At 42.5% G+C, this 27,720-nt stretch overlaps 1 protein-coding gene across 5 annotated transcripts in view; it reads right to left on the reverse strand.

Annotated features, from left to right (window-relative positions):
* Positions 1–27,720, reverse strand: part of SETD2 (SET domain containing 2, histone lysine methyltransferase) — a 145,056-nt gene that overhangs the window by 38,882 nt on the left and 78,454 nt on the right. For 4 of the 5 annotated variants that reach the window (XM_045003713.1, XM_045003714.1, XM_045003716.1 and 1 more), the window contains 5 exons: positions 18,813–18,861; positions 15,485–15,665; positions 9,339–10,014; positions 2,790–2,924; positions 1,569–1,708 (listed from right to left, as the gene is read on the reverse strand). In XM_045003713.1, coding sequence (XP_044859648.1) covers positions 1,569–1,708; positions 2,790–2,924; positions 9,339–10,014; positions 15,485–15,665; positions 18,813–18,861 — 1,181 coding nt within the window. Of the gene's footprint in view, positions 1–1,568; positions 1,709–2,789; positions 2,925–9,338; positions 10,015–15,484; positions 15,666–18,812; positions 18,862–27,720 lie in introns of those variants that run through there. The other variant, XR_006576688.1, reaches the window with a different exon arrangement.

The raw sequence follows: 27,720 nt of genomic DNA on the forward strand, positions 1-27,720 counted from the left end.
AAAGAGTCTATGAGAGGACTGTGGGGTAAATCAAATATGCTTATTTAAATGGACCACATGTCCTTCTGCAAACCCAAGATGCTATTTTTAAATCCTACTTAATGGTGGACAGCTGGATTTTATTCCATCACTACATAAACCATAATATTAAACTAATATCTGCCCCATAGGGAAAAATGGACTGATAAGTAAAAGGTGGGGAAAATGAGTAGTCATGCAATCTGACTCTACTGAATCAGCCTTGGAATGCTGCTACTTAAAACAAGTGCTTACAAAACATTTCCAGGGGGTAAGACTGCTATGAGTTTAAGTCTAATAATGTTCAGTCAGCAGTTTCCAAAGCAACCGATGGAGGATTCGTTGCCTAAACGTATCAATACCAACAGCTGAAGGCTGAATTGCATGTCATTCCTTTCATATGCAGACTCCCCAGACACGCAATATTAATTGTTGTTAGGCAATCAGTAAGGTCTTCCCATTGCCTTATGCTCCTTATGTTGGTACTACATGGGGCTCGTAAATCCTAGTACAAATAGGGATAGCACAAATCAACAACAGAGTCAGGGTTTTTTTTTTAAATGGAACTATTCACACTAGCTCTCCTTAAAATAAGGCCTAGTCTACACTTGGGGGAGGGGGAGGGAGGAGAGAGAGAGAAAGAGATGTTGATCTAAGTTACACAACTTCAGCTACATGAACAACGTAGCTGAAGTCAACGTACTTAAATCTACTTACTGCGGTGTCTTCACTGTGGTAAGTCGACAGCTGACGCTCTCCTGTCGACTCCGCTGGCGCCTCTCGCCCTGGTGGAGTACCGGAGTTGACAGGAGAGTGCTCTGCGGTCGATTGATTGTGTCTAGACTAGACGCAATAAATCGATCCCGGCTGGATCGATCACTGCCCAATCCAGACAAGTCCTCAGAAACTGAATTCCCATCCAAACCTCTTTTCTGACTTATATTAACCATGAAAAACCTTAACCACATAAAGCATAAGAACAGAAGAATGGCCATACTGGGTCAGACCAATGGTCCATCTAGCCCAGTATCCTGTCTTTTGACAGTGGCCGGTGACAGATGCTTCAGTGGGAGTGAACAAAATGGGGAAATGTATCGAGGGACCCATCCCCTATCACCCAGTCCCAGCTTCTAACAGCCAGAGGTTTAGGGACACCCAGAGCACGAGGTTGCATCCCTGACTATCTTGGCTAATAGACATTGATGGACCTATCCTCCATCAACTTATCTAATCCTTTTTCCAACCCAGTTTTACTTTTGGCCTTCACAACATCCTTTGGCAATGGAGTTTCATAGTCTGACTGTGGGGGTGTGAAGCAGTACTCAAGGAGAGCACACCTACCATCATTCTGGGTTATCGGCTCAGTGCTGACATAGGGGGACACTGCTCAACGAATCCCCAGCACTAACTCCTGCAGCACCTTGCTGTGGCATTGTAGAGACAGTACAATACATTGCACAGTAGTTTGGAATACCGCCAACACAGAATAAGGGTGCGTTTTTTACACATGAATAAGAACACCAGCACTGAATAGGTAAGTGAGCATTTACCTTGTGATCACATGGTAATAATAGATCTTCCCCTCTGGATCACGGGCGGTTTTCCAGTTGGGAGGGAGGACAATGGTTTTGGGCTTTGGAGGAGATGGTGGTGGTAGATCCAGAAGATTGTTGGTCACTACCAGCTCTGGCTAAAAATACCCCAACAACAGCAAAGAGAAAATTGAGCAAAGAACGACAATATTACAAAGTTTTTAATACAAAGCTACGGTGCATAAGAAAGTAATGGTTACCTGACGAAGTCCATTCATAAAGCAGTAGTCAAGTGGGCCACCCTTCACTTTCACTGTGATGCTTCTGATTAACTTAGCGAGTTTAAGACCCTGTCTACACTAGGAGTGCCTAATATGTATAGGAAAATTGGCATACTATCCCAGCAAAGTGCTCCTAGTGCGGACACAGCTATACCCGCAAAGATGAGTGAAACGAGCTATATTGGTAAAAGCACAGATTTGCTGGTATAATTGCATATGTACTCAGGGCTTCTGATGCCACAGTTATGGGTCGGCCAAGGATCACATCCCGATTGATGTAGCTATGCCAGCAGATGTCTGTTGTGTAGACATAACTTTAGGCAGCCGCAGAGGAATCTACGTCATTCCGTGAGGTGGCCGACAAGAACAGCACCAACAGCCCTTTTCACGTGATAAAGGCCTAGTATAGTGAATCCAGTCTGAAACCAAGGCCACTACAGAACCTAATCACCTTTCCAATACAGTGGGGAGACAGGCGGCTGGTAGGGAGGCAGAGATATTTCCCTTAAACAGAGCAGCGTTGAGGCCAGATCACCAAACATAACACAAGTGATTCTCTTTTCTCAGGACAGAGGATCAAGCTTAGGAATCATTCACAGCAAAGTCCACACAAAGAGAGAGGGAGGAGAAAAGGACATGCCATTTTAAGATAGTTTATGAGAGTACTATGTGTATAAATGCTACTGAGTGGGAGACAAGAAGGGTGGATATGAAATCAACCAGCCCTTCTCACAATGCCAGACAGTACAGCAAGGGAAAGGATGCTGTTTGCAAAGAAATCAACTCTAGGTTTTAACTACCCTTTTGACAGTAAATCCACTGGCTTTCTAGTTACAGTTTAGGGGATATGGACATGAGATATACATCAAACCATTCTCTCTCATGGGTCATGAAAAAAATTGCACCCCATAAGTTGCTGGCATGTTACCAGGCTGGACTGTAACGCTCCAGGTCTCACCTGCTGTATGGGCTGAGGCTGCCCGGCTGCTACGATCGTTGTTACTGCTGTCGTCGGCTGTACCACCACTCCCTGTGGATGAGCTGTGTAAATCTGCTGCCCTTGGATATACTGAAGAGCTGGCTGTGCGTAACTCTGAAACAAAGCAACAGAAACTGGGAAATCAGTTCCCTTATTGAAAATCTTTTGTTACTTCTGTGATCAAAGGTGGAACATAGAAACAGGGTAAAACTGGTTTATTTCAAGATGCAGTGGAGAGTGGAATACACTGTTTCTGTTGTACAACTGTTCTGAAGCAGGAATATGTATCAATGCATTTTTAACTTCATAAAATGTTTTACATAAATTTGATAGATCTTTGTTCTTCAAAGGAAACTTAAGTTTAAAAAAATATGTAAAATATTCTATTTCTTGGCATTAAGAACGGCCATTCTGTCAGTACTAGAAGAAAACTGCAAAGCTGAGCAAAATGGATGCAGTTACGAACATGCTTAGGTCAAGGAACAGGTTCACCATGAATAGAACCTGCAATGCATTTTAAATTACATGGCATTTTGGAGCCTCCAACTGGTGGCAATCATCTTGCTGAAAACAGATATCAATGTCTGCCATAAAGGGCACACATGTACTGCATGTATCTTGTCACGAAAATCAAGTATTATCCAAAGAAGGGATGTCTTGGATCTCTCTCCAGTATAAAATAGCTATTATGTTGAGCAAAACTCACTGCCAGTACTACTCCAGATACGACACATATAACCTATGAAATACAAGTTTTCCAGCAGAATACTGACACTTAAAGGAATGACACCTTGTTCTTCCACTGGACAGAAGCTTTCGGACATTGAACCTCTTCTGCGGGACAACTGAACATAAGAATGACCACACTGGGTTAGAACAATGGTCTATCTAGCCCGGTATCCTGTCTTAACAGCGGCCAGTGCCAGATGCTTCAGAGGGAATGAACAGAACAGGGCAATTATCGAGTGATTCATCCCTAATCATCCAATCCCACCTTCTGGGACACCTAAAACACTGGGGTGCATCCCTGAGCTTCTTGGCTAATAGCCATTGATTGCCATATCCTCTATGAAGTTATCTAATTTAAAAAAAATCCAGTTATAGTTTTTGCCTTCACAACCACCCCTGGCAATGAGTTCCACAGGTTGACTGTGCACTGTTTAAAGTAGTACTTCCTTATGTTTTTTTAAACCTGCTGCCTACCATCTTCATTGGGTGATCTTGGTTCTTGTGTTATATAAAGGGGTAAATAGCACTTCCTTATTCACGTCCTCCTCACCATTCGTGATTTTATAAAGCTCTATCACTGAAAAGGGCCTAGGTATAATCTGTATCTGCAGACCGAGAAGACATAAAAATGGCCATATTGGGTCAGACCAAAGGTCCATCCAGCCCAGTATCCTGTCTACCGACAGTGGCCAATGCCAGGTGCCCCAGAGGGAGTGAACCTAACAGGTAATAATCAAGTGATCGCTCTCCTGCCATCCAGCTCCACCTTCTGACAAACAGAGGCTAGGGACACCATTCCTTACCCATCCTGGCTAATAGCCATTAATGGACTTAACCTCCATGAATTTATCTAGTTCCCTTTTAAACCATGTTATAGGTCTAGCCTTCACAACTCCTCAGGCAAGGAGTTCCACTAGTTGACTGTGCGCTGTGTGAAGAACTTCTTCCTTTTATTTGTTTTAAACCTGCTGCCCATTAATTTCATTTGGGGGCCCCTAGTTCTTATATTACCAGAACAAGTAAATAACTTTTCCTTATTCACTTTCTCCACACCACTCATGATTTTATATACCTCTATCATATCCCCCCTTACTCTCCTCTTTTCCAAGATGAAAAGTCCTAGCCTCTTTAATCTCTCCTCATATAGGACCTGTTCCAAACCCCTAATCATTTTAGTTGCCCTTCTCTGAACCTTTCGTAATGCCAGTATATCCTTTTTGAGATGAGGAGACCACATCTGTACGCAGTATTCAAGATGTGGGCGTACCATGGATTTATATAAAGGCAATAAGATATTCTCCGTCTTATCCTCTATCCTTTTTTTAAATGATTCCTAACATCCTGTTTGCTTTTTTGACTGCTGCGGCACACTGCGGGGATGTCTTCAGAGAACTATCCACGATGACTCCAAGATCTCATTCCTGATTAGTTGTAGCTAAATTAGCCCCCATCATATTGTATGTATAGTTGGGGTTATTTTTTCCAATGTGCGTCACTTTACATTTATCCACATTAAATTTCATTTGCCATTTTGTTGCCCAATCACTTAGTTTTGTGAGATCTTTTTGAAGTTCTTCACAATCTGCTTTGGTCTTAACTATCTTGAGCAGTTTAGTATCATCTGCAAACTTTGCCACCTCACTGTTTACCCCTTTTTCCAGATCATTTATGAATAAGTTGAATAGGATTGGTCCTAGGACTGACCCTTGGGGAACACCACTAGTTACCCCTCTCCATTCTGAAAATTTACCATTAATTCCTACCCTTTGTTCCCTGTCCAGTTCTCAATCCATGAAAGGATCTTCCCTCTTATCCCATGAAAACAATTTACATAAAAGCCTTTGGTAAACCTTGTCAAAGGCTTTCTGGAAATCTAAATACGGTATGTCCACTGGATCCCCCTTGCAACAGGGCAAGAGTCCCTCAGTAAAAAGACTCAGACATACTGGTACCAAGCAAAGTGTGATCAAAATGTTCTGGGCACAATATTCAAATAAATAAATAAATCAGATATTCTGAAATCCTTCATTCTCCTGCAATAATCACCTTTAGGTAAATATTGTCCATTACAGCTAAATAATAATTGAAGATATCCCTATCTCCTAGAACTAGAAGGGACCCTGAAAGGTCATCGAGTCCAGTCCCCTGCCTTCACTGGCAGGTCCAAGTACTGATTTTTGTCCCAGATCCCTAAGTGGCCCCCTCAAGGATTGAACCCACAACCCTGGGTTTAGCAGGCCAATGCTCAAACCAATGAGCTATCCCTGGTTCCCCACTCTGGGTGAAATCTGCACTTGTTAACTAAGACGAACAACTGTTTTGAAAAGAAATAGTGGATCAGTTCTGAATAAAACAAAGCTTCCTTAGACTTGAGTACTGTACACAGGCTGAACCCACAAGGGGTAATATGACCCACAGATATATAAACTGGGGAAATCATAGAACTGTAGGACTGGAAGCGACCTCAAAAGGTCTTCTAGTCCAGTCCTCTGCACTCAATATAACCCCTCTACTCCTACGTGTTGGAGCAGAGGTGTTATATTGCCTCTGTATTTGGCACTGATGCAATCACTACTGGAATACTGTATCCAGGTCTAGTATTTAGAATTCAGGAAGGATGTTGATAAATTAGAGAGGATTCAGAGAAGAGCCATGCGAATCATTAAAGGATTGGAAAACATACCTTACAGTTATGGCTTCTGGAGTTTGGGGTTTATTGATTTCACTTTTGGGGATTTTTTTAAAGCAATTTTTGAGTTTTATCAGATGTCCAAAAATCTGTTTTTTTCAGGGGTCTCTCTTTCTATATACTTTAATGTGTAACATATACAATTACAGAATATGCTACTGTAATTAGTAATCTCTTTGTAACATTCCTTAGTGGGCTTTAACACAGTACTGGTTTCAAACTGCACAATGTTAAAGCACACTAGGGAATCTTTAGTAAGAACCAGCAAGGTCTAAATGGACCAGTTAATGCTGAACAAATCTATGCACTTTAGAAATCACATCCATATAATCTGCATTACTGTTCTGTATAGACAAGCCCTTAGATACAAGTAATCATTTCCTGTCTTTCTCGTGTTAATCTAGTAAACACCGATTTCATGAGAGAGAGAGAGAGAGAGAAAGAAAATGTATGTATGTTGGGGGTGTTTATTAGTTAAAACCTAAAATCGGAAGCCCTACCCATAATAATAGACTCAAGGAGCTCAGTCTATCTAGTTTATCAAAGAGAAGGTTCAGGGGTGACTGATCACAATCTAAGTACCTACACACAAGGAATAAAAAAATAGGTACGAGGGCTCTTGGTTCTAGCAGACAAAGGTATAACAAGATCCAATAGCTGGGAGTTGAAGCTAGACAAATTTACACTCAAAAAAGATGTACATTATTAACAGTGAGCGTAATTAACCAACAGAACAATATACCAAGGTGCATTCTCCATCACTGGGAGTTTTAAAATCAAGACAGGATTTTTTCTAAAAGTTATGCTCTAGTTCAAAGAGGAATTAATTCAGGGGAGTCCTATGGCCTGTGTTATGCAGGAGGTCTGCCCAAATGTTCACAACGGTCCTTTCTAGCCCCATAATCTCTCCCACCTCCCACTTCGACCAGTGATTGACCTCTCTGTTACCGAAATTCCTGTATTAAGCTTTCAGTTTTGGTTGCACATCAGCAGCAAATATTCTTTAAATAAGGGATGTGAACTGGCTACTTTTTTTAAGTTGGCATTACACAAAAATGATTCATGAAGAGTGAATGAATACACTTATGTCACCCTTAGATGCACTTATGTGCCTTCATTATCACTATATTTTTCAATATTAAGCAATTAAGACTACTTTCCATTTATGTCTGAGGAGGTTAAAGTAGCTAAAAGCTAATGAATTCTCATCAGTGCTTTGAAATATTGTGTGGATTTTACAGCTTGGTAAACTGAGGTACAGAAATGTGAAATGACTTGTTCAAGGCCAGTGATAAAGCAATAGAGTAGAGAAGAGAATTTAGGACTCCTGGGTCCCAATCCCCTATATTTAATCACAATCCCTCCAGTAATGGTACTACACATCTGTGTATTTAAAGTCTGTATCATAGCCTAGATATGACTGGGACAGACAATACAAATTATGTTAGAATCAGCCCATGGAATAACCACGGCAATTACACGTGGAAATGGAAGATTATGTGGAACTCAGCAAGCAACAACATAAAGCTGATAACTGAAGTCCTGTTTGTTTTTTATGCCTTCTCCCTTGAATTGATGATCAAGAAAGTGAGAGTGTTTTGTTCTTCTCTTACTGTGCATGCTCCTATCTGAATATTAAGATGCATGTTTGCTGATACATATAGTAGAGGGATGCATTGTTATGCTCTTGGTGAGTTCTCCCTTCCATCTTAACAGAACCAACTTAATATCTTTATTGTATTTGGAAAATGCAAAAAATAGACCTGAGAGTGGATTTAGTGCTTCTAGAAGGAGCCAGACTGATACTAGCAAAATTGTCTGCAGAAAGTCTACAGCAGGGAAATCCATCTCCCAATGCTCAATCCTGGCCTAATGGGACTACCTCTAGTGATGAATGTGTGTGTGTGTTGCAAGAGAAGGCTTCAGTCCCCATGGCCCAGTCAGTCCTGGTTAATCTGTTGAGAATGCCAATACGAAACAAATCAGTGGTGGGCATGTTTTTTGTGATGGACATCTGTCCACGAGGAATTGACTTGACTAATCAAATCATTTCACACAGCCCACCAAACAGGTGGTAAATGCCAACATCAAATGGTGATAATCATTGACCTGAGCTGAATTCAAATCAGTGACCTACAAATGAAGGAACATTTGTCCTATTAGCAATCTTCAGAGCCATCCAGTTACCCCATGTGCTGCATTTGAAGGAAATCTGAATCAGCAAGACAGCTGTTACCTAAGATCAAATAGCAGAATTTTTATTAATAGGCAGAAGGAGTCCAAGCTTGATTTTTCAGAGTGCCAGACTGAGTTTAACCAAATTGGTTAGGGAATAGAAAAAGAATAAGTACGGAATACTACATTTTTTGTCGTCATTTCAAGATTTGGTTTCAAACAAAACCCCTCACACCACTGATGGATTGCAGTAAATTGCATGGCATCGGTATCATGGACTTCTAGCATCATCATAATCTACTCCCTCTTAACCCTCAATTCAGGTCAGCAGAATCCCTGAACGGATAGATTTCATTGTATGTTATCCCAACACTGTCTTCTACTTTGGAATTGCAGTAACTCTCTAGGGTGCACAGGTACTGCATTCCATATACTTTACAGAGAACCTTAGAACCCCGACCATGTTTCTAAAAATCCACCCAAGGGTTAGGAATGTTAAATGACTGCACACCTGCATGTTTACTGCCTCCATAACATACTACGTAAGAGTAAAATCCCTTGCCCAGAAGCATCCGTTCACAAAAACAGACATTAACAACAGAAAAAATAATGGATAAAACATATATAGAGTAGGAAAAATCTCTCTCCAACTGCTAAGCACGCAGTCCCAGTGACTAAGAGATTCTTCACTGTGCACATTAAAGAAAAAAGAAAATCTTAATAAATTAGAAGAGTCTGCTTCACTCAGACCCCACAAGGCAGGCCCACATGATTAAACTGCCCCAATGCTCCAGACTCACCAGATACTAGAGTTAGAAGTGTTAACTGTAGAAAAATTTGTCTTTCAGCTAGCAACCTAACTCCTTTCATTGTCTGGTGCTTATCGAGAAGCTGAGTTTGAAGGGTTCATTATGCATTTTCTAACAGAGAGTTACCTGTACAATTGGCGGCGGCGTCTGAGAATAAGGTGATGTCACACCATAAACAGTCTGACACGTCTGTCCTGGGTAATATATGGTTGGCTGAGACTGGGCCGGAGAGTACTGCTGTTGCACAGCTACAGTCTGCTGACTGGAATCCCATACTCCATAACTCTGCCCCTGCACTGGACCCGGGGCAGGCACTGGCAAGACAGCTACATTCGGTTCCTGATGGACAACGGTGTCACTTTGTGCTACGTACTGAGGAGCAGAAACCTCCATCGTTGTTGCTACATGTTGTACTACTGGTACCGGCTGAGGAGTAGTCAGGGGTGGTTCGACTGTGTGCCCAACCAAAGTCTGAGGATGCTCATAGGCTGCAGGAGAGCACATGGGATCCAGGCTCGGTGTGGGTAGTAGCACCTTCCCAGCATTGGGATTGCTGGGATCCACATAAGCCTGCATGGGATAGCCAGGGGGATAGCCAATAAAGCTGTGGTGGGGAGCGCTGTAGCCCATGGAATCGTATGGAAGTGGGGAAGTCATCCCTAGGTTCTGTAGTTGCTGCTGTTGTTTCTGAGCCTCCCGCTGAGCTACTTCCTGTTCAAACAGCTTCCTGCGTTCTTCCGTGGACAGCTTGTTGCGATCCTTGAGCCGCACTTTCTTCTTAGAAGAAGCGGGTGTGTCATACCTGAAAAAGAGAACCACTTCATAACTTCTGCCCCAGAGTTACAAAGATTATAGGGGCACCCTCGGATGCTATTTATAGATAAAGGCCCATCAATAAATGCATTAAAAACCAAATGCAGAGTGAAGATAGGAGTCATAACAGAACATTTATTTCTCCAACATGAACCTTGGAACACATTTCTTCACTCTAGAGTGAATTTTAAAATTATTTGAAAGAAAAGATAGCCTGAAATAGAGTGCAAAAGAAAAAAAACTCACTAGGTTTGGACATTTTCTCCATTTCATACACAGACTCATATTCACTGCATGTATGCGCAAGACATTCACATATGTACACACACACATACATAAAGCATTTACTTTTCTAAAAAGCCCATGCAAAAGAAGATCTTGTTCGTATCATCACAGGCAGATCTAATCCTGAAACTTAACCTTTTGGTGGAGGAAAGAAAACCACACTACTGAAAGAACCCCAAACGAAGTATCCAGTAGCACACCAGACTAAAAAAATCCAGTGAAAGTTTATTGAGACCAGCAGACAGCTATAGTTTACATGTCCCCTTTCTGGGCTCCCTCAAGCTGCATTTGCATAAGTAAAAGTTAACATAACTTGTTATACGTGGGGTAAATGTAACATACTATCCAGTAACAGAGGCATTCCCAAAAATTTTCATAGCGTGGTCCACGTCTTAAGTTACTTGGTTCCCCTCTCTTCCCATTAACATAACATCTCTGTGGTCAGTACAGTAATGGCCTTTTGGAAAAATATTAGGAAAAGAATATTTTTAGGGTTTTTAATGCGCTTTTAGCAACTGGAACATGAAGAAGCCAGAACCTTGTGATTAGCCAGCCTTTTGGGAGCCAACAGTGGTTTGGACAACAGCTGGGTAGCCTCTGCCTTGTTGCAATATAATGTATAAGCAAAAGGAGTTTGGGCAAATGATATTTCCAGTGGGAACCTAAACCCTAGAATTCCCTAACTATTGTATGTTTACAATGGCAAGTCTTAATTGTGAATTAAGAGGTTGGCATTGAGTAGCATCCAAAAATACTGAGGAACCTCATGTCACTGTTTCCCACTCCTGTAATGTTCATTCCCCTGGAGGATTTCCCTCTTCACAGCTGCATCATGGCTCTAGGTCTGTCAGAGCATTTAAGGATTTTAGCAGAGCAACACAGGTAATTATGCTGTCTCTGTGTAACATACATTTTATGTGCCTTTATGCCCTCAAGTTCAAGCAATGCAACCCAAGAGAAATTGTGCTGGATAATCTAAACATATCTATTGCATTATAACTTTTCCTAGTGGTCAGCGTGATAGCAGATAACATTGCACTGATATTTCCTTATAGCTGCCTTTTCATAGGTTCAGAAATTTCTCAAAATATATCTGTTTTGGCTGATATTTTCCATGCTTCGTGACTCTCAATTTTTTGATAAAAGGAATGAAATATATTCATTGATCTGGAGCTATGCAAGGGTGAAAAACATTCAAACGTTTCTGCCACAAGAAGATTAAGACTTCTTTGCATGCATAACTCAATAATTGACATTCAACCACTGAGACCTTTTGGAACCTTTTAATTATTTCTGAATACTAGTCTCCATCTTAATTTGCAAATGTTATTTAAGAACAATGGAATTATAAACAACTGACTTCCATTTAGAGTTGTGCTATTTACTGGACCACAGATCTGCCTAAAAAAAATGTGGTTAGACTTTTTCCATTTATTTATTTATTTAAATAGGAGTAATATTTTTCTTCCTGAAACACAAAACTGCTGACAAGATTTTCCAGGGGTAAAAAAAGATAGCTTAGGTCAGACACAAAGCATGGAAAATTAAAGATGAAAAGGTGGATATTTTTGAAAGTTATGAGTGCATGAAAACAGGGGTTACAAGTGAAAATGCTTTGCAGCATTAGCTATAGTGGGTTCTACAAAGCAGCAAATATATTCATATACACATCAACTTTGTATTCACACATCCAGTTTGCTGGATATTGCTACAAGTACATTAGTTAAGATGCCCTTTTGTTTCTTCAGTCCAGTTCAAATACCTGTGAGTATTTATGTTTATATGAATCTTCTTGGTAGTGAGAATCCAATTTAAATAATTAAACGAAAAAGTCAGTATTTTTCTGCACTTATCCAAAGAACTTGTATTAAGAGCCAACTCACGCAAAGGAATAAATACAAAAAAAGGCAAGTGATTCAGTCGTGACGTTAAGCGTGTGTCATAATAGTTCCTCCATTCATCCAAGGGCCCATCTCCTCTAGGAGAATCTCCACTCCAGAGAAGCAGCAAGGGCAAGGAAGTGTGCCAAGGGCATGCCAGCATACCTCCAAATCCTCCAGAGTTCTGAGAACATCTTTGGAGTTCTTCACCGCTCTGACTTCACCTGTTCTGCTCACCTCCACTATAAGGATTTCATACAGTTTTTTGGAATGAAGTACTATCCAAAGTGCCCTAGCTGTGGATGACTGGCCCATATTACGAGATGGGGTCAGATTAATGATTATTAGGATGCCTCTAAGGGCAGTCATCCCCTCATTCTCCAAGCTTCATTTTTGCCATGCTACATTTTGCATATTTTCCTCTTACACAAAGTCACTGTTTACACAGCGAGGGTGCATCTGGGAAGAACATGCAAAGAAAGGGCTTCCTGATCTCTATCACCAGAGAACACTCATGCTCAATCATTTGCTAGTCAGTATTTTCTGTTTTTCTAATCTTCCCCTTGCTGTAACGAGAACTTTCCTGCCACGAAGTTTACCTTGTCTCATGTTTCCTGTGCTTTTTGCCTTTTTTATCTCTCTTAATATATATTAGTAATTCATCCATCTCTACTTCTGCCTCCAGTCATTTGTTTGGTTTTTGTTCTGCAAATGGATATTTTTTGTGGATTTATACTCCAATTTTTATGCTGGCCTTTCAAACGTGCTTAATAGAGAATAACATGAGGACAATGGAATGCTGTGTTATTTGAAAAATGTGACTTTTTTGTAATCAATTATTCTCTCTCGGCTTTTCTGAAGTCCATATAGTAGACCTTGACTGGCTCGGTACTGGCTTTAACAAGGATGTGTGCTGCATTTTAGATAGTCAGAACAAGAGTTCTGTCTTGCCCCCAAGAATCCCACATACTTAATGTAACGTTTATTAACTCCACTGACCTCTGCTGCCTTTCATCATCTCTAAGTATTGCTTATTCATAATTATCGACTCCTTGTTTTCTGTGATCAGCTCGACCCACTCTGCTTCACTTGCCCAACCCGCTCCACCAGTTGTCACATTCGTCTCTCCAGTCGTCAACATTGGCTGACAGTGAACATGCAGTATCTTGGCTCTCTGAGCAGGGGCCATTTTATTTCCTTTAGACTCTACACAATTCCACACACTCATACAGCACTTGAAAAATAACCATCCAGATGACATCAGTTGCTAGACTGGGCAGTTTAAGGGTCCACATGAAAACGAAATGATATTCAGTAGTGTGATTTGACATTGTTAACGTACAGTTATGGCTCATGCTCAATACTTGGGACATACTTTTAGCCATTTGTTATATTTAACAGGACTTTTCTCCCTCCAAACATGGCGGCGTTTGCTAATCCTGCAGAAGGATTATATTATATTAAATGTGGACCGCAACTACTAAATTTCAGTAGGTTCCCACACTGTTCCCAACCAACTTTCTGTATGTCAATTTCTCCTCTTATTGTCCGCTACTCCATTTACTTCCATCGAGTTGTATTAACGACATCAGAATAATGAAAATGTGCACGTATTCTGACTTTAAAGTTGTAAGCAGTTTAATGGCAGGCACATAGAAGTGGTTGGACCACAGGACTAGGAGCCAGAAGGTTCTCAAATTCTAATTCTACCTTCCTGCATGGTCTGTGACAAGTCCCTCTTGGACTGGGGGTTGAAGCTCACTCAGCAGATCTGAGTCCAATACCTAGTTCTGTCAGACTTCCTGGGTGATCTTGGCCAAGTCACGAACTCTCTTTCCCTTAGTTTCCCATCTGAAAAATGGGGATACTACCTCTTTCCTCCCAGCCTTTGTCCATCTTGTCTATTTAGACAGGGACTGTCTCTTACTCTATGTACTGCACCTAACACAATGGACCCCCAGATCTTGGTTAGGGCCTCTTGCTGCTAATGTAATACAAACCAAATGAAATCACTTCGGAATTGTTTTTGTGCCTTGTCAGTTTCACTGTTTCCCATAGGTAATTAGCCAGTTCTCCCCTTTGTCTGGATGTTTCACAGAAAGTATTTTTAAAATAGATAGTTTGATTTAAAAAAAACACAAAAATTTGCAAAGGGTCTCAGGGGCAGGTGTAGTAACTGAAGCTACTTTAAACTAATTAAAAAAATTAATTAGATTTCAAGGTGAGTGCATCTCTAACCTCTTATTTAAAGTTTGCCTATATGTAATATGAAGATACTGCTTACCTACCTCATAGGATATTTTTAAAGGGCTAATTAGATAACCATCTGGAAAGAACTTTAAAGACGAGAAGTGCTATACAAGTAGTATGCAAGACGGAAATAGCAGCACTTCACTAACCTCTCACGTGCTGGCAAAGCTAAGCTGTGAAGAAACTGTGCAGGGGAGACGGCCAACAGATTGCTCAGGAAGAACCACCGTCGTGTGGCGCCGTTTTAATTGTTTTTATAGGTTTCTAAGAGTCACTTTACCTGAGCAAATGCAGTCTGATGAAACTGTTTGTGGAGAAAGGGGAAGGAAGGGTAACGGGAGAGAAATAGCTGCCTGATGATGTATTTCCTTGGGTTATCTTTTGCTGGATAGCCACTGGATAATTTCCATTTTTTATACATAAAAAGGTGCTTTTGAGGATTTTCTATGTATCCAGGGAAGTTATTTCTTTTTTGGCTTTGCACTTTTATTATCTGCAGTGTGCAGGCAGGTCCTAGTGTAACGTAATTTAAAATTAAATAGAGTATCTCCTGGATAGGCTAAGGGGAAGTTTTCAGAGTCCAGGTTGGTACCCTCTGACTTCCCCTCTAAACTTTCCCACTTTCACGGTCATTTCTGAATGAGAACTGGATACGGCTTCCATCACCAAAACACCACCAGCATAATTCATTCCCAAGCAGCACTGAGAAGTTGATGGGAGACGCTAAGGGTATTTGTTCAGCTCTTCTCAGTTGTAGCTACACAACTCCAAGCTACCCTAGCTGAAGTGGACTACATTTGAAGCAGTCATCTAGAAATGAAAGACTTCCTTCCACATCCATTATCAATAACCACACAGCATATTCATTTAATAGAAAATTTCCTTTTTCCTATTTATTTTCAGAAGGTCACAAAAAATCATCTTTGGCAACTTTAGTTTGAAAAGGCTAAATAAATTCAACTTTCCCCTGCTGGACTCACACGGGATCATCAGAACCCTCAGCAGGAGCATTCTTGATGGAAATGGTACAGTAAGACAACTTGCCTGTCATCCGGCCTCTTGGTTCCTCGCTCATAGGCCGAAGATGGTGGGGACAATGACTCTCTCCGTTTCTTCTTCTCTTTACTCTGGCTCTGCCTCTCAGGGTCTCTCTCTCTGCTCTGGTTTGGATTCTTTGGGGTAGCAGTTTGGTCCCTATGACCAACTGCATCCCTCCCCCGGTCTCCTGTTAAGCAAGATGGATAAAAGGAAGTAGTCTTTACATTTCAGTAGGTTTCTGCTTTCACCTTTGCTGCTGTTGTAGTATGTGTATTTTTTGGCCCAATCACTCAAATGAAATGCAGGATGCCCCCTATTAGCACTACACTGTAGTTATGGCTGAGACAATACTTTCTTTTTAACACCCTATTTTTAGTGACTTCTCTCTTTCCTGGGACATTACGTAACAGACTGAAATTTATCATGCTTATTCTTAGATCCCATGGGAATTCCCCCCTCCTCCTCCACCTGAATTTGAAGAAAATTTAATCAGAGTGAAAAATGAGGTCTTCAGACCTTAATATAGGTTATTAGATGCATTTTTGCACTTGAAAAGTTTGGATATAAAAAACTTGGCATGTGCATAGTCTTCAACACTGATTACATATTTTATTAGACTTGAAAAGCATCTGGCCTAGCACTCTAGGAGTTTTTAACAAGAGGAAGCACGTAGTGTGTGTGGTAAAACTTGAATTTTGTCTCCAGATAATCAGCCCAGGTGACAAAGTGCACTGGCGGAGTGTGACTTTGTATCAATCACTAGGGACACGTTTTGACACTACAGCCTCTTTCGTATACAGTTTGAACATAATTGCTTCCGTAAAACCCTTTAAAACAAGAAACAGGTCCTAATCGGTGTTTAGACATGTTGACACAACACAATATATTCCTTCAACTTTTTGGCACTCTAAATCTTTTACACTACTGTCATTTTTCACAACTGATCTGTGCACCCCGAATTTGCAGCACTGACAAGTTACTATACCTATCAAGGAACTGTCACATTAATTATAAGACACCTGCAGTGAGACAGGTCATGATATTTTGCACTGTTATCAGTGATTCTTCAATAGTGATCTCCAGAGCATACGCTGTCTGTCTGCAAAACAGTGTCACACTGATAAGCACCTGTCAATCTGCAAGGAGTGATGCCTTCTGCTAACTGTAAGCACAGTCTAGGATGCTTTTCATAATGGCCAGAGGTTTTTTCAGGCCAACTGCCCCCACCCCCAACACTTACTTATATCCTGATTCTTGTCTTAGTCAAGGGTGGAGTATTTGGGGGTGGGTGGGGAAAGAGGAATTAAGCACAATCAAAATTACAGAGGTATCAAATATGCAGAATGAAAGAACTGCCAAGTGACCTGGAGAGGAAGGACAGCAGGAAACAGGGACATTTGGCCCCATAAAATAAGAACCTCCTACAAGCTGTGAAGAAGAAATAATTTTATAGAATCAGAATTTAAGACTATTGAAGCCCATCTGATAATTTCTACACCTAGCCCACAACTTCTCTCTGAGCTATGAACCAATGGCATGGATACAAGCTGCAGATTTCATAATCAGTTACACCTATCACAGTAAGAGAATTTCTTTATTTTTAATTTATTTATTTAAATGTATTTACAATTTAATAATTTATAAATTTATAAATTTACATTTATAATTTAAATTTATTTTTTTATATTTCTTTAACAGTGTCCTATTTCTTTTCATCTCTTTAATAGTGTCTTAATATTAATGTCGCCTGTATGGCTGCCAAATGGAAAGGCATAGAAAGGGGAAAGAGAAGTGAAGATGCTCCAAGAGAGGCGCTTGATTTTAAAAAAAATGGCCCACTTCTGAAAGCCACAGCATTATACCACAAGAGAACTCTGAAGTGAATGTATTGTCACGGTATGAGTGCACATATAACATACCATGGTGCTGTACTGTATTAATAGCTAATTCCTTGAGTGCTCACATCTGAATCATTGCAAAGCTGAAAATTTGCAAGGACTTAGGTTGTGCAAATGTCTAATATATCCAACACATCTCAAGAATGCCATTAATTCTTCAGGGTGCATCAGAGTATTTTCTGTCGCTAGCACAATTCAATTAATTTGTCAAAGGTCACCCAATCAATGTAAAACTAGCATGAATTGCTGTTTGTGAAGAGCAGTGGAGTCGCTCTTTCTGCAGTGCTCGAGAACAACCTCTTTAGCGCCAATCTTTTTTACATCAGGAAAAAAATAAAAAATAAAAAAACAGGCTCTTAAGTCCCTACAAATGGGCAACATATGGTGCCCAGAGCATATAAGTCACTTTCCACAAATGCCCCCATGTCACGTAGCACTAGATGTAATTTAACATCGTTTTAATTGATTTTGTTCTTGTGGGGCTGTGCATAGATAAAAAGTAACAAGCACTACATGCCAGTTTTGAGTTCCCCCTCTCCTCATGAAACAGTGAGTAACAGGTGCGAACACACAGTCTGAGCTAAAGTTACAAATCAGTGATCTAGTGAGACAGAACAGAATTGCAACCCAGGGGTACAAACTGCTTCTGTTTCATGTTTATATCGAACTCCAGTCTGCATGGAGATCCTTGGACCCATGTACAAAAGAGCTACTGATATGTAAACTGAGCTTGGAAACAATGTTCTAATCTTGCCTTTTACCCAGGCTATGGTACCATTCTCAAAGTTGGTTTAAACACTTTTCAGGTCCACTCACATTGGTCTGCTGAAAAGTGGTTTTAAGCTGGTTCAGCAAACATGACTTAAGACCTGGTGCGTACGACACCTGAAGCTGGGGACCCACAAAAGGAAGATATTCAGTTAACGGGAGATGCACAGAGAGAAGCCTCTGAGTTTAAAGTCCCCTCTGTCCACGTACCGATAAGCCTCTGTACATCCCACTCTGAATTTCCTTACTTTGATCAGATTATGTATTAGCTGTAGAGAGGAACACTGGCCTCATGGTTAAGACACTGGGCTGGGATTCAGGAGATGGGGGTTAAATTCTTAGCTCTACCATAGACTATGTGACTTTGAGCAAGTCCTTTACTCTGTGCTGCAGTTCCCCATCTTAAAATGAAAATAGCAATACTTCCTTTCTCCCAACATTCGCCTGTACTGTCTACCTAGACTGTACACTGTTTAGGGCAGAAACCGTCTTGAACAATGTGTACGTACAGCATCAACCACAAGGGATCCCTTAGGTTCCACTGTAATACATATAATAAAAAAGTGGTGTGTGTGTATACGTGTGTACAGCGTCTCTGATAAGCATTCAACTTTAGACACAAGGAAAATAGTTTCAGCTGCTACTTGAAAGGTTCCTTGACTACATACCACTACTTTCCTTTTCTGCTTGACTCTTCTTCGGGATTCGATACACCTCCTGCAAAGCAAGCCAGACAAACAATCAGATTTTCAGCTGGATATGGAGACTACTGCTGATATAACTGTGGGGTGGGAAGGATCACGTAAGTCCCACAACTTTGTAAACAGAACAAAAAGGTCCAGATCTCTTGAAGCGCAGATATAGTCCTAAAACATGGCATTGTGGTGGGCCCTATTTTATTTTCTCTCAATAACTTGTATATCAAATCTGTTCAGTTTATACAACCATACCAAGTGCTACAGTCACTCTGTCAGTAATCCAAGTATGTCAGCAGAGGATTTAAGCCAGCAGGATCTAAAGTTGCCATCTTTCCTGTTTACTATAAATATACAGAGTTGGAGATGTACTGAAATAAAAATCAAAGGATGCCTTTTCTAATGGTAAACCAACTCTGACCTGAATTAGGTCACTCTCGTTCTGCCTCTTAAGGCCATGTTTACACAAGAGAGCTCACAGTGGCGCAGCTGCAAGCTCTCTCATGTAGCCACTCTAAGGGCTTGTCTACACTGGCACGTTACAGCACTTTCTCGCTCAGGGGTGTGAAATCACCCCCCCCCCCCAAGTGCAGCAAGTTTCAGTGCAGTAAAGCGCCAGCGTAGATAGCGCACCAGCGCTGGGAGCCGCACTACGCCCCGCGTGGAGGTGGGTTTTTTAGAGCGTTTTAAGGTTGCCAGTGTAGACTAGCCCTAAGGGGACAGGACAGAACTCTCCTTTCAGCGTAATTAATCCACTCCCAACGAGTGGTGGTAGCTATGTCAGCAGGAGAGGTCAGATATGATGTGATCGACCAGGCCAAGAGAAGCGTTCGAGCTAAGCAGAGCTCTTCTTCAAGTCTGAGAAAGGCAATCAGAGTGTCACAGCTAAATACAATGTGGAACAGATTGGGAAGCCTAGGAGTTAACTCTGTTGCAAGGGACCATTCAAAATGAAGTAGCCCATTAACACCTCTGCAGTCATAGGACAAAAGAGGGTTAGCCCTGACCACACCAGAAACCTTAGGGCTTGGCTACACTTGCAAGTTAGAGCGCATTAAAGCAGCCCCGGGCGCCCTAACTCCTGAGGAGTCCACACTGGCAAGGCACGTAGAGCGCCTGGACTCTGCAGCTGGAGCGCTCCTGGTAATCCACCTCCACGAAAAACATAAAGCTTGCTGCACCCCGGCTGAAACGCCCGGGCGTCAGTATGGATGACGTGTTGCATTACTGCACTGTGATTGGCCTCCAGAAACACCCCATGATCCCCTGAAGTCAAGTGGCCGTTGTTTTGAACTCTGCTGCAGGTGTGGGAATATCCCCTTTCAAAGCTCCATTTCTGACAGCGGGCTGCTTATCTGCTCTAGGACAAAGAAAACCATTAGTGTGGAATGCTGCTAGTGTGTGTGTGGGGTCTGCTGCTGTCTGAACTTACAAGACAGCATGCTGACACACACTCAGCCCCCCAAAACACACTGTCTCCCCCCCCACATACACACAACACACTCCCTGTCATACTCCACACACACACACCCCATTTGAAAAGCACGTTGCAGCCACTTGCACACTGGGATAGCTACCACAACACACTGCTCTTTGTGGTGCTGCGAGAGCTGCTAATGTGGCCCCGCCAGTGCACTTGCAGCTGACAGTGTAAACACATGGCAGCGTTTTCCCTGCTGTGGTCTCCAAAGGCTGGTTTAACTCCCAGCGCTCTACATCTGCAAGTATAGCCAAGCCCTTACATTGGCACAGCTACACTACCAGGATAGATCTTTCGTGTAGACGCTCTAGGCAGACGGGAGAGAGCTCTCCTGTCGACATAATTAACCTACCCCCAACGAGCGGCGGCAGCTATGTTGGTGGGGGAAGCTCTTGAAGATGGGCAGGTTGGTGGGAGAGGTCAGATATGGTGTGATCGTTTTGTGAAAAGTTTTTGCCCATGGGTGATAGAAAATGCTAACAGACAAAAACACCCTAGGTGAGCTCATTCGAGAGCTCATCATCATCAGATGCAAGCTCCTCGCAGACCAGGACACACCAACTCAAAGCAGCACTAGATATGCCAACTTTCGTGACCGGATCGCAAGAGACGTGATTTCTGAGTAAAATTAAGCCTCACTCATGATCTTGTGATAAAACTCTCAAATGTCAGGATTCACAGCTGAAAAAACAAATAAACAGAAAAAAAAAATCCTGACATTTGAGAGTTCAGGAAGTGAGGCTAATTTTACTTGGAAATCCTGTCAGACCCGGGTGTGGCAAGGGTTCCTGCTGTCAGGTTCACCTCAGGAATGATGGCTCCCCTGCCAGGCTGGGAAGTGGAAGAGGGGACCCTACTGCAGCTCCCAGGCCTGGGGGGAGGGGCAAAGAACCCTATGAGGAGCAGAGGCTGGGAGAGCTGGATTATGGCCTGGGGACTGCAGGTGGCTGAAGTGACCAGGGTGGATGCTGATGAGGTCGGGGGCTGTATTGATGGTGGATTCTGAGCAGATGGGATGAGTTCTGGGAACGGTGGGAGGTGATGGGGAGGTGCTGAACTGACAGGCAGATGAGAGCAGCTGGGGGACTGAACTGAGGGGGGTTGGATAGGAACAGAACTGATGGGGGAACTACGGGGACAGGATTAATTGGGCAGATGTGGGGGTGAGATCTCCTGCAGCAGGGGCCAAAATCACCTTATCTAGTATCTGTGGGAGAGTGAACACTAGTTGTCCCATGCACACACCCTGGGGACGGGCAGGTGGAGTTCAAAAAAATCAAGGAACTGACCTAAAAACATGATATCTTTTTTTTTTTTTATGTCATGATTGTTGGGCCAATCTCATGATTTTTGATCTCTCAAAGTTGGCACTGCTGCACTAGACCCTGCTGTAATAGATGCAAAATCCACAGACATATCTCTACTGCTATGATGATCAATGCCCTCACCCTCCCAACAGCACACCTTTGGAGATCCACATATACCTATCACAACATGTGGTGCACCTCAGAACAGCGCATCAAATGCCACACAACAGCTATGAAGATAAAACCAGACAATCACTATGCTCTCAAAAATGAAAAAATTATAAAAGACAAAAACACACTACCATCTGCGGGCAAGCACTTTTCACAAAATGATCACTCTGTACATGACCTCTCAGTCCTCGTCCTCAAAGGAAACCCGCACAACATCTTCAAAAGATAAGCCTGGGCGCCTACAGTCATTACTTTGCTAGACACTAAAAATCATGGACTCAATAAGAATGCTGGTTTTATGTCTCTTTACAACAATCTGTAACCCACTAACACTCCTTTGTCTTATGACTGCAGAGGTGTTAATAGCCCAGTTAATTTTGAGTGGTCCTTTGCAATGCATTAACTCCTATACTTAATCTGTTCCACCTTGTATTTAGCTGTGACACTGATTACCTTTCCCAGGTAATCTGCTCTATACTAGAAAATTAGGTTGGATTTACTATGTCAGTCAGGGATGTGAAAATCCACACTCTCTGAGCAGCATTGTTAAGCTGACCTAAGTCTCCATGTAGGCCTTGCCTACACTAAAGGGAAAAGTCGATCTAAGCTATGCAATTTGAGTTACGTGAATAGCGTAACTCAAACGAACATAGCTTAGATCTTCTTACTGCGGGCTCCACACTACGCGATGTAGTCAACTCCCCTTGCTCTTCTCTATCCAGTGGAGTACAGGAGTCAATGGGAGAGCGATCTGTGGTCAATTTAGTGGGTCTTCACCAGACCCGCTAAATCGATTGCTGATGCATTGATTGCCAAGCGTCGATTCCCTTAGCACTAGGCCTCTTGGGGAAGTGGATTACCTATGCCAATGGAAGAACCCCTTCCACTGGTGTATGTAACGTCTACACTGAAGCGCTACAATGGTGTACCTGTGCTGCTGTAGCATTTTAAGTGTAGACAAGCCCCTAGACTTGAAGAAGAGCTGTGTGTAACTTGAAAGTTTTCTGTCTCTTCCACCAACAGAAGCTGGTCCAATAAAAGCTACTAGCCAGGTCTATGCTACAGACTTATATTGGTATAACTGTTGCTCAGGGATGTGAAAAATCCACACCCCTGAGCAACGTAGTTATACCGACGTAGCCCCCCATGTAGAGAGCACTATGTCAACAGGAGAGCTTCTCCCATCGACACAGCCACCGTCTCTCAGGGAGGTGGATTAGCCACTCTGATGGGAGAAACTCTCCGATCGGGTTAGTAGCGCCTTAACGAAAGGGCTACAGCAGTGCAGTAGCACAGGTGCAGCTGCACTGCTGTACATGAAGACACGCCCATTACCTCACCCACCTTGTGTGTCTCTTATTTTATTGTCAATAATCACGCCCCGGCAATCAGAATGGAAGTGAAGTACAATGGATTATGCAGAAGCCAGTACAGGATCCAATTCACTCTTCAGTAAGTCCATTGGCTCTAGAGGGCTAACAGCTAGAATATTTACCAGGAAAGAATTCCTATGTAGAAAGGGTGCTTAAGCATATGCTTAAGTGCCTTCCTGAGCCCCAGAACTCTGTTTGTGAAACTGGGACTGAACATGTTTAGCTGACCCTCTCGTAGCAAACAGTTTCGGCACATTTGCCCAGTGGGCTTTTCCAGGAAAAGGTGCATCAGCTGTGCATGGTCATACCTTTCACGTTACACAATTGTGGTTCAATCAGCACACTCCAGGAACATGCAAGCAGCTATCCCACATCTCAGCTGCTGGCACAAAGCTCGGGGGTGTTTCTCACGATAGATATTTTAGGATCTGAGATTTCTTATGCCATGCCGTGAAGCCAACAGCCTCATTGGACATAGTGAAGAAAGGAAACCTGCTTTGCGATTCGGGCTGCTATGTTTTCAAGCATTAAAGTCTCAAAGCTGGATTGCCTAGCATTGAGCAAGGTGGAAATGCTAACATGTAATCCAGTGGTTCCCAAACTTTAACAACCTGTGAACCCCTTTCACTAAAATGTCAAGTCTCACGAACCCCCTCCTAAAAATGAGTATTTCCAGGGATTTTCTCCTTTACCTGAATATAAATTATAAAAGCTGTGATCTTGGAAATTTGTTTTTATGACATGCTTATTACACACTATTATTAATAATAATTTATCATTACTGTATTTTTATTACATTATGAAAACAGCAATACTCTTCCAAGATCTCACTTTCATAGCTTGTATCGTTTTGAATGAGCCTGTTATAAGACAAGGCTCCTATGTTTCATCAAGGAGCATGGGATGTGAAACAGCATGAAGGCATTGAAGAAGCCAACTCAAAGAGTTCCTCCTACACAAGCATTCAGGTCTTGAGCAGTCTAGGCAAACAACGCACATTACAACCAAGCTTAAACTTGTTCTTCATAATAATTTTAAAAACAAGACTAGCTGCCTATTTAATTTCAAAAACAGCAAAAAAAAAATCCACCTCCCTTTCCATTTCTTATAAGGAGTCTTGAAGTTTAAATCTCTTCACTGTGATAGATGTGCTTGCTTTGATCTGCTTAGCTCTTGGAAGTCCAGGGGCTCCGAGCTGGTGGTTTTGTGCTGCCCGCGGTCCTTAGGGGACAGCTCTGTCTGCTATTAGGGATTTTTTTCCCCCAAGAACCCCCTGTAACATTTTGTGAACCCCAGTTTGGGAACCACTGATGTAAGCTGATCTCTCTGTATTGCTGACCTGACCTATGAGATGATGCTCTGGGCCAAGCCCGGCTTTACCCCACTGGTAGAATAATAGTGTGACCAGCTACTGCAAAAGGAATTTGATGAGGAAATTGGATGACTAAGCACACTTTCAGCATTCTCTTTGAATGGAGCTAGCCCCGATGCTTGAATAAGACCATGCACTGGGTGAAGAGAACTGATTTGCACTGTGGAGGTTGGCTACCAACACTCACTACGGCTCCTTGAACTACATGTAGGAGCTCAGGGAACTCATCAGCAGTCAACACTGTTCAACTGTTCACACAGGGACAAGGTGGGTAAAGTAATATCTTTTATTGGACCAATTTTGGTAGGTGAGTGAGACAAGCTTTTGAGCTTTTGCAGAGCTCTTCTTCAGGTCTGGGAAACTTACTCAGAGCATCACAGCTAAATACAAGGTGGAACAGATTCCCCAGCATTAGTACGACCACTAAGTACTGCTTATGCTGAACAATCTGTTCCACCTTGTATTTAGCCGTTACACTCTGAGCAAGTTTCCCAGCCCTGAAGAAGAGCGCTGCATAAGCTCGAAAGCTTGTCTCTCTCACCCACCGAAACTGGTCCAATAAAAGATATTACTTCACTCACCAGCCCTGCTGACAGCAATTCCGGGCCCCAGGGCAGAATAGTCAATGCCCCCACCCCCCCAAAAGGGATGGCTGAGGTTCACGACCCTACTTTTTATGTTATTGGTAACGCATTAGAATCCACTGTGTGTAAGTTGTGGCGTTGCTTGATCTAGTTAACATTTCCCCCCGTTACAGCACCAGTATTAAACAAATTGTGAGCCTAAATATGAGATGTAGAATGTGTTATTTCGAGTTATATATTTAAATTAAATAAACACATTATGGAATAAAATTAATTAATATATAAAACATTTAAAGCAGCACAAAGTAAGAAAACACCTAAAGTATCAAGTAGGCTAATTAAACACCTAATCGTGATTCATGTGTAATCTAAAGACAAGGAAAAAACTGATATACAAGATGTAACTGAATATGCCCAACCAGGTTAAAATACACAATACAATACTTGCGCAGCTGGTGCCCAGAGCAATGAGCAGATGGTAGGCATGGTGCGCCACATCTACCGGGAGATCTCCAAGCAGGCGGCCAGGGAATAAGGCAGAGGGAAAACCCACGCCTCATTCTCTGGCTTAGCGGTGGAGGTGGCCCATGATCCTGTGCTCCTGATAGCGCAGGGGTTCTCAGCCTTTTGTCCTGGTGACCCCTTTTACATAGCAAGCCTCTGAGTGCGACCCCCCTTATACATTAAAAATACTTTTGTATATATTTAACACCATTATAAATGCTGGAGGCAAAGCGGGGTTTGGGGTGGAGGCTGACAGCTCGCGACCCCCCATTTGAGAGCCCCTGTCATAACGGCTTGTCAGCCAGTGCTAGCGGCAGCGAGGGGGGGGCTGGCCCCACCTGCCTCTCGGCAAACCTAGGGTGGCTCAGTTGGGTGGCTGAATTTGCTGGCTTGTGTCTGGCAATGAGCTGCAGCCCTGGGGGAGGAAATCTGGTAGCGCAGAGGGAGCTTGTTCCTCTTTCAAGTCCCCCTGTCCTCAGCCCTGCAGCCGGAAAGCCAGCACGGCAGGCACAGCGGCTCCCGAGCAACCAGGGGAGGCAGCAAGCTCCATGGTTCCCAAGCTGCTGTTGTGAATGCTCTGCCAGACCAGCAGGGTGCAGCAGCGCTCTGAAAAACTTATTGGCACAATGAGGGACGGCGCTCTGTACAGAGCAGCAGGAAACAGATCGCTCGCTTTCTAAATTGTAATTAAAAAATATGTATCTATCCCATCCGCCTTTGAAATCGCTGGGCCCCTGGGCAATTGACCCCTTCCCCCTGTCGGCAGGCCTGTCACGCACTGTGTCTCTCTAATAGCCTGGGACCAACAGGGCTGTTACAACACTGCAAACTTTTGCCACAGTAAGTCTCATTCTCTTGCTTGATGATGCTTGCAAACGTGCCTGAGATAATGGAGGGTTCGGATTACCTTGAGGGGCATTTCCTCACTGTTCTAGAGCTACTGAAGCCGCTCACTTTCCCCTACATAACCAGTTACCATGGGTAAGGTGACATTTTTGTCATATTTTTGAGCACTGCTACATTAAGACAAAAATGAATAATGAGGACTTCACAGTGAAGATACTGGGAAAGTAGAACATTTCTTGCCTTTATTCTACTGTCCACTGAATACCTGCTTCGCAGATTAAAAATAAATTCATTATTCTGTGGCAAAACTTGCTTGTCTTTGGTATTTCTAACATAGGTGACGTTAGCCACCTTGTTCTGGTAATTTCTCTAGCATGGATCGTGCCAGAACATCTTTGTTTAGCAGAAGGATGGTCCTGTGTTTAAGGCACCAGGCTGGGGCTTGGGAGACCAAACGTCAGTTTTCTGCTCTGCCACAAACTTCTTCTATGATCTTGAGAAAGTCAGTGTCTCTGGGCCTTATTTCCCCATCTGTACAATGGTGATAGTAGCACTTCCCTACCTGACAGGGTGTGTATGAGGATAAATCAATTCGAGATTGTGAGATGCTCAAATACTATGGCAATGCGGGGCCACAAGTACCTAAAATAAGAATGTTGCAAACGCCAATACAGCTCTTGGGACAGTATTTGGGGGCTGATGCCTCATTAAAAGGAGTGCAAAATCTATGGGATCCTACCATAACCAGTTATTAAACTCAGAGACTACATGGTCTAGTGCAGTGGTTCTCAACCAGGGGCACATGTACCCCTGGGAGTATGCAGAGGTCTTCCAGGGGGTACATCAACTCATCTAGATATTTGCCTAGTTTTACAATAGGCTACATGAAAAGCACTAGTGAAGTCAATAAAAACTAAAATTTCATACGACTTGTTTGCACTGTTGTATATACTATACATTGAAATGTAAGCACAATATTTATATTCCAATTGATTTATTTTATAATTATATGGTAAAAATGAGAAAGTCAGCTATTTTTCAGTACTACTGTGCTGGGACACTTGTATTTTTGTGTCTGATTTTGTAAGCAAGTAGTTTAAGTGAGGTGAAGCCTGGGGGTACACAAGACAAATCAGACTCCTGAAAGGGGTACAGTCATCTGGAAAGGTTGAGAGCCACAGGTGTAGTGCATCCAGTACCATGAGTGCTCAGGTCAGTTGCAACTGCTATGCCTCAGTTCCCCC

This window comes from Mauremys mutica, chromosome 2 (genome assembly GCF_020497125.1).
Source record: "Mauremys mutica isolate MM-2020 ecotype Southern chromosome 2, ASM2049712v1, whole genome shotgun sequence".
Classification (NCBI taxonomy): domain Eukaryota; kingdom Metazoa; phylum Chordata; order Testudines; family Geoemydidae; genus Mauremys; species Mauremys mutica.